Source organism: Triticum dicoccoides, chromosome 2B (assembly GCF_002162155.2).
Source record: "Triticum dicoccoides isolate Atlit2015 ecotype Zavitan chromosome 2B, WEW_v2.0, whole genome shotgun sequence".
NCBI classification, from domain to species: Eukaryota; Viridiplantae; Streptophyta; class Magnoliopsida; order Poales; family Poaceae; genus Triticum; species Triticum dicoccoides.
Window position 1 is genome coordinate 825086800 of NC_041383.1, and position 11095 is coordinate 825097894.

The 11095-nt window shown below is 42.3% G+C and overlaps 1 protein-coding gene across 3 annotated transcripts; it reads left to right on the forward strand.

Annotated features, from left to right (window-relative positions):
* Positions 1–8122, forward strand: LOC119366653 (putative disease resistance protein RGA1). Of its 3 annotated transcripts, none has more exons than XM_037632425.1 (5): positions 1–155; positions 297–381; positions 798–985; positions 4267–7247; positions 7603–8122. In XM_037632425.1, exon 4 carries the CDS (start codon positions 4283–4285, stop codon positions 7244–7246), a length of 2964 nt encoding a protein of 987 aa, XP_037488322.1. In that variant the 5' UTR covers positions 1–155; positions 297–381; positions 798–985; positions 4267–4282; the 3' UTR covers position 7247; positions 7603–8122. The 3 variants fall into 3 exon arrangements, with proteins under 3 accessions (XP_037488322.1, XP_037488323.1, XP_037488321.1); XM_037632426.1 differs by having other exon boundaries at positions 809–985; XM_037632424.1 differs by having other exon boundaries at positions 297–377.
* The last annotated feature ends 2973 nt before the right edge of the window (positions 8123–11095 follow it).

Sequence of the window (11095 nt, forward strand, 5' to 3'; positions counted from 1 at the left end):
TCTTCGAGGAAACTTCCCAGAAGCTGCGAGGGTTGACTTCTGTAGCTTGTTAGGCTCCCCTCCCTCAGTCATACAAGATTGTTAGCTTCATTTCTCTCCTCCACCTCTTCCTCCGCCGCGCCTTTGACAGTGAGCGCCAAGCAGCACCAATCCAGGTGAGCAGCCCCCTCTTGAACCTTTTGCTTTCTTCTACATCTTGATTTCTCCTTCTGCATTCCACATACCATTTTTTGTTTTTTGTTAGAACTAGAATCCAGTGTGATGTTTTAGCTTACAGCAAACCTTCTTTTCTGAAGGAAATTCAGCAAAGCTGAGGAAGAGAGAACTAGAGCGGAGAGGAACAGGCGGAACAGAACGCTCTGTTATCAAGATGTGAAGTAGGTGGTGAATATGATTTGGTCTTTTCCATCTACTGCTTCCAGAGTGGCGCAAATTCATAAAATGAGCATGTTTCAGCTCCATCATACTGCACATGTTCCATTTGTTCCTGCCCAGGCTATTTCTCTCAGATCCATATGTGAATAAATCTCACTTGATATCCCAGTCCCAGTGTATATGACTTCTAGTCAAAGTAAAGTATCTTTGGTAATAATTGTAAAAGACAAGTTTTTCTTCACTTCATGTGTTTCTCTAACTTCCTAACGTTTCTGTTGAAACTAATTTCATGGGAATTTTTGGTGGAAACGTATCTGCAGAAAAAAATTACCTGTGATAGTCGGTTTGTTGTATACAGATAGCCTGCTTGTTAAATACTCTGACTGCAAAATTTACTTACGCAGTGCTAATTGCGTACACAGTTTGCTCGCAGGACGACTCCATAACTCCAGCCGCCATGGGCTTATCTGCTGCCATTTGGGCTATCAGTGGCTTCAATGATAGGCTCCCCTCCTTCAGTTCCATCCAAGATCGTTAGGTTCATTTCTCTCCTCCTGCTGCTGCGCATTTGACAGCGAGCGCTTGTTTACGGCAAGCAGCACCGATCCAGGTGAGCAAGGCCCCCTTGAACCTTGCTTTCTTCTACAGCTTGATTTATTATTCTGCGTTCTACTCCCTCCGTTCCTAAATGTAAGTCTTTGTAGAGATTTCACTAGGTGGACTACATACGGAGCAAAATGAATGAATCCACACTTAAAACGCATCTATATGCATCCGTATGTAGTCCATAGTTAAATTTCTACAAAGACTTATATTTAGGAACGGAGGGAGTACTACATATGAAGCTCACTTGGCTACTATGGTACCTTTTTGACTCATATCGCCATAGTTCCACCGCTGTGCAGAACCCGATTCAAGCTGCCATGAGGGCAGGTGCGTCAGTTGAAGGGATTCTAGCATTAGTTGGGGAAGTTAGCTGTTTTTGCCGTATAGTTTGACTCATATCTTATTTGCTGCCTGTCATGTTTATTCTGGTGAAGTTAGCTCTAGACTCACTTTCCATGGAAGTCCTCCGTAGTTGGTATGTTATTATTATTTTTATTTTATTTTTGAGAAGGAGGATCACCCCCGGCTCTGCATCCGACAGATGCATGCAGCCATATTATTAAAAAATGCCAACAAAAGACAAAGTCTGCAATCCTGTACAGCTCGCAAACGGAGCAAAAGAAAACAAAATAACAAAAGAAAATAAAGCCACAACCGGCATATAAACAGGAAAGATGACTAGACACCTGTCCTATTATTGGATCGTCATATAAACCAGTTGAAGATACCCCGCGCTATCATCTCCCAATGGTTGCATCCAGTAGCCAAATGCTCCCTGGAGTCCGTAGGATAAGTAACGACCACGCACGGATCCAGGCCGTAGCTCTGAAGATGACTTGTAAGAAATTCAAAATATTTTGTCTGTTAAAGATCATATAGTTTCTGCAGTTCCATATAACGCAAAGTAATGCACATATTCCTATTCAAATACGTGTCGCAATGACCGGTTAGCCACGTCCCAAATAACGTGTCAATGCTATCCGAAGGAGTTATATTGAAGTCTATATGAATGGTGCGCCAAAGAAGCTTGGCAAGAGGGCAATGAATAAAAAAGTGTTGTATTGTTTCATCCTGGTCATAAAAACAACAACGCGCATTGCCTACCTATCTTCGCCTAAGCAAATTATCTTTGGTGAGGATCACCTGCCTGTGGACAAACCACATTAAGATTTTAATTCGCAAGGGAACCTTAATTTTTCAAATATGAATTGATCTTGGGATTGAGCCAGAGTTGATTAGCACCAACTACATAGATTTGACCGTAAACACCATGCTTCCAGTTAACTTCCAATGGAAAGAATGAGGCTGGTGAGAGAGTTGAACATCCATCAACCTCCGCACAAGATGTAGCTAGGAACTCCAAGGCTCCCTGACTTAGGACCTCCTGAACTGGATGTTTAAAGGAACCAGGTGTAATATTGTGGCCACGTAATCCTCCTTACGCTGCACAATACTCCCTCTCCATCCCAAAATAAGTGACTCAACTTTGGAGTAACTTTGTACTAGAGTTAGTACAAAGTTGAGGCACTTATTTTGGGACAAGGGGAGTATTAAATAAGGCGGGATACTGTAAGGCTAGCGACGTCTCCCCTAACCACGTGTCTTCCCAAAATCTTGTTGTCGTACCATTACAAACAACGACTTTCGCTCTATGAAAGAAGGTATCTTCCATTCTCATTAGCCCCTTCCAGAATGGAGAATCATTAGGTCTTACGGTAACCTGAGCCAGAGATTTAGAGTGTAGATATTTGTTACGCAAAATCTGTGCCCACATACCATCAATCTCTACTCATAACCTATATAGCCATTTGCTCAGCAGGCACTTGTTTTTAATCTCTAGGTTCTCGATCCCAAGTCCCCCTAGTCTTTGTGTCTGCAACTAATATCCCTCCTTGCCAAGAGGTATTTTGACTTGACTTCGTCTAATTGCCAGAAAAAATCGAGACCGATAAAAATCTAATCTCTTCTGTACCCCTTTGGGTACTTCAAAGAAAGATAACAGGAACATCGGCATACTGGTTAGTACGGAATTAATCAGCACCAGCCGACCTCCATAGGACATAAGTTTACCCTTCCAGCAGCTTAGTTTTTTTCTCAAATCGACCTTCGATGCATTTCCATTCTTTATCGGGCTTCCTAGATACTCCCTCCTTCCCAAAATATAAGGCGCGATTGACTTTTTACGGTCTTTGATGCACGACTTTGACCACTAATATATATCAATGTATATGGATTGAACATGTATAAATGGCATCATCGTATTTATCTTGCAGAACAATTTTATTTCATATGTATGTATACTAATTTTATAGACATAGAATACATGAAAATCATAGTCAAAGTTCCGTAACGAAGACCAGAAAAGTCAAACCGCGCCTTATATTTTGGGCAGGAGGGAGTAGCTGAAAGGTAGGGATCCCATTTCACAATCGAACAATTGTCTATATGCATCTTGCTCCTCTTTGGCCCTACCAAAGCAAAACAATTCGCTCTTGTGAAAGTTAATCTTTAGAACCGACAATTGTTCAAAGAGACAAAGCACTAGTTTCATATTTATAGCTTTTGCAATATCATGTAGCATAAAGATAATAGTATCGTCAGTGTATTGTAGGATGGAACCCCCCCCCCCTCCCCCCATCGACCAGATGAGGGACGAGTCCACCTAATTGGCCATTCTCCTTGGCCCTATCTATAGCACGGCCAACATATCACTATATTGAATAGGATAGGGGACATTGGATCACCTTGTCTTAAACCCTTGTGAGTTTGGAAATAATGACCCACGTCATCATTCATCTTAATCACAACACTGCCCTTTTGGATAAAGGAGTTCACCTGATTCCTCCAGGTTTCATCAAACCCCTTCATGCGCATGGCCCGCTGCAGGAATGGCCATTTAACCTTGTCATAAGCCTTCTGAAAATCCACCTTGAAGATAACCACATCTAGTTTCTTCGAGTGGATTTCATGAAGAGTTTCATGTAAGACAACAACCCCTTCTAGGATGTGTCTCCCAGGCATGAAGGTCGTCTAACTTTATAACTTTGTTCTTCATGACATTTCTCTAAAGTATCTACTAGAACTATAAAACTTTGTTTTCACTTCATGACGTTTCTCTAACGTATCCACTGAAACTAACTTCATGGAAATTTTTGGTGGAAACATATCTGGAGAAAATAATTAAAACAGTAGTTGGCTTGTTGCATACAAATAGTACGCTTTTTATATACTCTAACAACAAAAAATACTACCAAGATCCTAATTGTGTCCACTGATTGCTTGCAGGATCTGCCTACCACAAATGAGCCTATCTGCCATTGGGATCGTTGGTGCCATCAATGAATGTGTCACTTTGTTTCAGTGGGCCAAATCTGCCATCACATCTCTGCACTCCCGATGGAGTGGCTCACAAAAACAACGTCTTCATGATCATGTCTTGCAACTAGAGAGTGGCCTACAGCAAATAAGGGATACTCTTCCTGCAATGTACGACCTCATTAACAAAGCAGAGTGGAGAAGCCATGAACACTGTGTGGCCAAGCTCCTTCCAAGTCTTAAGGGTGCTGTGTATGAGGCCGAAGACCTTCTTGATGAGTTCACATGGTACGAGAAGAAGGTGCAAGTGGAGGGCAATGCAAGCCAATCTCCCTTCATTGACTTCTTTCATACCGTCATCAAAGGCAGCTTCGACAAAGTTAATGATGTCCAATCGAGGTTGGACCATCATTCAAGTATGCTGGATAATTTGGGGCTTCATGGAATTGCACAACGCTTTGACAAATTAGTCAGGCCAGAGACCACATCTTTACCAAATGAAACAAAAATATTTGGTCGTGCCAAGGAGCTGAAGCAGGTATTGGGATTACTCGGTGTACCTACAGGCCCAAAACGTAAGAGAGCAACTAGTTCAATTGATGCATCAACACGCACATCAACAAAATCAAAAATATCGAGTCTTCCTGTTTTGGTGATAGCTGGAATTGGTGGTGTTGGAAAGACCACTTTGGCACAACATGTCTGCAGCCATCCACGAGTGAGGTCCCACTTTGATCTGATAATTTGGATTTGTGTCTCGGATGACTTTGATGTGAAGAGACTAACTAAAGAGGTCATACAATCATGCACTAAAAAGGAGGGGGCAAATGATAATTTGGATTCTCTTCAACATGCTCTCTCTAACCATGTGAACAATAAAAGGCTATTGATAGTCCTTGATGACATGTGGGATGACTCCTTGAAGGAAAATGGGCAGTGTTGGAAGAGGTTTTGTGCACCTTTTAGAACTGTCCTGGAGGGAAGTATGATGTTGGTCACCACTAGATGTCCAAATGTTACTGAGGGGGTGCGCACAATGGAGCATGTTATAGTTGAAGGTCTGAAGGATGACTTATTTTGGAATTTCTTCAAATTGTGTGCTTTTGGATCTGAGAGTTCTGACAATGATCCCGAGCTAGAGCGTATTGGCCAAAGAATACTTCCTAAATTGAAGGGTTCTCCTTTGGCAGCCAAAACACTAGGACGAATGTTGAGGATGGACCTTCAAGCATCTCATTGGAATTCTATAGTTGAGAGTGAACTATGGGAGTTGAAACAAAAGGAAACCGATATTTTGCCTGCCCTTCGGTTGAGCTACATGTATTTACCATTCTATTTGAAACAATGCTTTGCATTCTGTGCCGTGTATCCCAAAGATTACAAATTTGAGAAGGCATGCTTAGCTGAAATTTGGGTAGCAGAAGGCTTTGTGGAGCCTCAGGCTGGTGTTCCCATTCAAGATATTTGCTGTCAGTATTTTGAAGACCTTGTGGCGCGGTCCTTCTTTCAAAAGGTTAATGGTTGGTATGTAATCCATGACTTGCTGCATGACATGGCACAAAAAGTTTCAGAGCACGACTGCTTCATCTTACGGAATAAGAGTGACTTTGATAAAGTTCCCGAGAATGTTCGCCATCTATACATACTCCCTTGCAGTGAATTTGATGATTCCAACTTGTTGAGACTATGCAAGTACACGAAGCTGCGCACCCTAATTTGCAAGATTAATTTGGGGAAAAGAACATGCTTTGTAATGGACCACTGGTGTACTAAACTTACACGTATGCGTGTGATGTCTTGTGCCTTCACAAATGAATTACCAGAGAGTATCGGTAATTGGAAGCATCTTCGGTACATTGAAATCTCCGGAACTTGTACTTTGAAGAGGATTCCTTCAACTTTTTGTTGGCTATATAATATGCAGATTTTATATGCCAAGAAATGCAAGCTACAAAGCGTACACACTGGCTTTGATAAGTTGACCAGTTTACAGAAATTTGAATTAAATGGACTAACTATTGATTCAGCCAACAATGATATAGAAGTACTTGAAGGTCTGCAACCTCCTACCAGCCTCAAGCGTCTCTATGTCAGGAAATATGGCGGTGTCTCGCTCCCAAGCTGGTTTCAACCACAAAACTTGCCAAGCTTACAATCTCTTGATTTTAAAGGTTGCGTTGGACTGAAGAGCATAAACTTAAAAGAGATTGGTACTTTCTTGTCCTTGACAACCATAAGCATTGATAACTGTGAAAATTTATCAAGCCTAGAAGATTTTCTGCAACCAAGTTATGTACCTGGCATCAAGAAAATAGAAATTGAAGATTGCAAGATGTTAGCATCTGTACCAACTGAGATTTTTGGGGGTTTTCATTTCCTTGAAGAATTGTGGATATCTGATTGTCCAAACATGCGCCTCCGAAGATTGGTTTCGCCGTCCCTCAAAAAGCTCTTTTTGTGTCGTTCTAGTATTTTTTGCAATATTGACTGCTGCTCCCTCACCTCCTTTCGTTGTCAATGCGAGTTTGCCACGTCCATACAACTACAAACGTGGAGTCTTCCGGCTTTAAAGACGTTGCAAATTTGGTGCAAATCTCTTACATCTATTGGAGGCTCCCCTAGTCTTTCCATTTCTGGCAACATCAGAGCACTCTCGTCCCTTACTGTCCTAGGAGTTACGTGGTGTGAGAAATTGTCGACCCTTGATGGCATCCTAACACAAGAATACCTACCTGCTATTGAGAGAATTAACGTTGGATATTGTAACGAGTTACTGTCCCTGCCAGTTGAAAGGTTTGTGAGTTTCCCTTACCTGAAGCATCTGGATATTACTGACTGCCCAAGTCTCAACTGGCAAAGGGGGCTGGTATTGCCGTCATATCTGAAGGTGCAGATATCTCAGTGTCCAAAGTTAGAGGAAGTGGATGAGATAAATGGAAGAACGGCCTAAGGTATTGTGCTAACGCTTGTTTCCTGTCCAGCTTTTACCTCTCTGTTGCTTGAAATTCCCTATATACTGTAAATATTTTACTCATGCATTAGGCAGTGATGATCCAACTTAAATCGGTATCACTAGAGTATGCTGGACTTACTCATTGATGACACCCACATGCATTATTTGTCTTGTTTCTGCTTGTTAGTTCCAATGTCTAGTTCGTATAGAAATCTGGATCTGTTAATCATTTCCATAAAGAAATTCCCGCAACCAACGAGTGCTGCTGCGTTGTGTGTGTTAAGTCGAAACTCATAGCTGCATCATTTTTTTTGGGCCAAAATCGCTATACTGATCGTGTTTTCTTTTGCAAGGAACGCATAACTGCATTACTTGAAGTTGGAAGACCTGAGAACAAGAAGATATCATGCCATTGTCTCGCTGTCTTTATCTGTCTCTCGGTGCTGGCTCCGTGGTTGTTTCTCCTTTTTTTTACAGTTTTATTCCATCAATCATTTCCCATATTTGTTCTGATAACTATATATATTGTTTACACAAACCGTAGACTTGCTGTAATAAGTAATAACTTTTGAAACGACAGAGTCGCTATGTAAGACATGTGGTATATGTATGCAGTTGTGCGTTATGGTGCATCTTAATTAGTTTGTACAGTGAAGAGGCAGGCAAATGGTTTCAGGTTTCAGAAGTAAAGAATATATTAGGTCGTTTGCTGTTGCAGTTTGCAGGGAACAGATCTGAGTGTCTGTGATGATTATTGCAGTTTGCAGCAAGAGTTACTAAGTGTACTTGCCTGAACTAGAGATAGAGAGCCTGCTTACTCAACATTTTTCAAGACAATGTCTGGGGTTCAGAAGCGTGGACAATTTGTATTGCAGCAGGGTCACAGACACTAGTCTTTTGTGCTTGGTTTGCCCTGTGATTGTTTCAGATTGCTGCAAATTTTGCTTTTTGAGCGGACTTAGCTTTCAGAGAGGATGGAGCTGACACAATGAAAGTTGCTGCACTTTGAGTTGTAGTGCATTTGGGTCTGAGAGGCAGATGAGCTGTAGTGCATTTGGCCCAGTGCCTTTTTGTCCCTAACTTCACTTATTTATATCCATTTTATTTATTGTCCTTCCATCCGTTGCTTACACAATAATTGGTTGGGACGTTGTACATATATGAAAGTACTCCATCGAAGAGTTGCAATTGCAAAGCAGATCATCATCAGCAGCAGAGCTCAATGGGCGGATGCTATCCCGGCTCTCCCTCTCCCCATTCCCCTTCCACCGCCTGGCGTCGACGGCCACTCCTTTTCTTTGCCCTTGTGTGGCGTGCACCCGCTCCCGCTCGCCTCCACTTCTCCTACTACATCCACATCAACCTCCTCCTCAGGGACAGAGCCATGGCCTCTTCCCAATGTTGAAACAATGCATAGGTATACCCCACCTTTCTCAATATCTATATTCCAAATAATGTACTTCAAATTTTAAAAGCGGTCATCACGCATTTACATAAAATGTTCATGCATTTTCAATATAATAATCGCGCAATTTTAAAAAATATTTTTATCATTCAAAAACAATGTTCACGACATTTAAAAAATGTTCATGCACTTCAAAATATATCATCTTGGCATTTAAAAAATTGGCGTAATTTAGAAATATGTTACGTAAAATAAAAAAAATTGTAAAATATAATTAATGTTTGCATAATTAGAAAAATATTCCTGAAATTATACAAAAATATGTTCCTGAAATTTTAGAAAACAATTATACAATATAATAAATGTTTGTGTAAATAGAAAAATGTTTCGTACATTTACAAAAAGTTCACATCTTTAAAAAAATATGTTTCTAACATTTTTTATAAAACTTTATACATTGTAAAAAATGATCGTGTAATTTTTGTGTCATTCAAACAAATGTTCTGTACAAAAAAAAATGTCTATAACCTTTTAGAAACAAGTTCTAACATTAAACAAATATTTTCCTGTTTTAAGAAAATCTTCATGGAATTTATGAACAATGTTTAGGCCCCGTTTGGTAGCTCAGTTTTTTCTAAGTATTATTGGAATACTACAGTTTTCTAAATTACTGTGGCCTGTTTGGCAACCCAAAAAACTATGGTATTTACAACAACAGTATTGCCAAAACCGCAGTATTTCCTTTGTATTTAAAAAAAGAACCCCCAGCCTCTTTTTGAAAAAACGAGCGGGCAAAGAAAACGAATTTGTTCGTTATCACCTTCCTCGCTGCAAGCCGCCGCTACCGCCGCCGCCCTCTGTTTGAGATTATCGGACATGGACAAGCCAAGAGAAAGCAATGAAAATAATGGTGTCCTTCGTACTTCCGCTTGCGCTCCTCTTTCTCTCCTCCTACACCCTGCGCATATGGTCGGTACGCTGGTCAGCCATGGTCGTGCTGATGAAACTACAGAGAGTTGCTATGGGAGGCATGTGGTATCTCATCCGTAAGCATTTGTGTGTTATAGTGTATCTTAACAAGTCTTCGGTAAACAATTTGGATCTTTATTCGGCGCCACCGTCGCCGCCATTGAAGCGAAGATGATGAATGACTTAAAAACCTAAGCTACTAGGATCCTAAAACCTAAAGCTACAAGATCCGCTCACATGGGATCTGGCGACTACCCTCACCACCGACGACCAAGATGTTGTCAGCACAAGGGAGCCGCCGAAGGACGGCGCCGGAAAGCTTGGCCCTCTTGGTGACGGCTAGGGATTCTAGTTAGTGGCCTTGTCGAGAGGAAGACGATTCCAAGAATTTCTTTGAACATGTGTGCCTCTTCTAACCTTTCTCTTCTCAGAAAACTAATGTACCTATCAATCCCTTCAAACAATATACGGTAACATAATGATCAATTGATCCCTTGCCAAGGATTGCTCGGCAGAGCAATTTCTTGTTTGTAAAAAGAGGGAATTACCCGCCTAGCCGACCTCTACAATTTCACAAGCGGTGAAAATATCCCCCCTGCCGCCGCCGCTCTTCTCCTCCTCTTCCTCGTCTCTCCTCCTTCCCGATCTGAGCACCGCGCCTCCGCCTCCCATTCTTCCCTATCCGGCCAGTGGATCCGCCGTCGTCTCTCCCTCCGCCCCAGTTTGGCGTCCCAAAGATGAGGATTAGCACGTCCAGGAGGTGGCGCCGTCTCCTCCTCCGCCCCACCCTTTCATGGGGCTCGCTCAGCTGCCGGTCGACCGTGATGGAGGCGATGGCGAGGTCGAATGGTGGCGTCTGATCCCAGATCAGGCGCAGGTTACGCGAGGCCGGTGGTGGTGTGAAGGAGCAGGGGAGGCCTGCGACGAGGACAGGAAGCAGCGGGCTGTCGCAGTGGAGTGGAGCTGCAGGGAAGAGGAAGGAGGCTGGCCACAGGGGCAAGGAGCAGACCGGCCCTCATGGAGGCGGTGCTGCCGGTCATCGTTCTCAATCTGAGCTTGCCTTCCCATCGCTTCTGGTGACAGCAGGTAAAGGAAGGAGAGAAGAGCTGGACGAACTGCGGCTCATGCAGACCCGCACGTCCTCTGACTTTGACAAGACCATATGATCTTATTTCCTTTCTCTTTTCACAGTGGTCCAGGCAGAGATGGTACAGTGGAGAAGACAGATCAGGTTTGAGCAGACCAACCTTTCTTTCCGTAGAAAAATTTCCCTATAGTTATTGTATAATGACTGGAGAGAAATGATGTTGTAGTGCAGTTTTCAGTGTTGTGTATGTGTGGTCTGTAGGAATGATGGTCGAGAAAATGGTCCAGGCAGAAATAGTCTAACATAGTTCTTGCTACTCACATAATTTCAGTGTCGTGTATATGTGGTTGCAGTGTAGTTTTGTTGATTTACATGCACTTTCAGC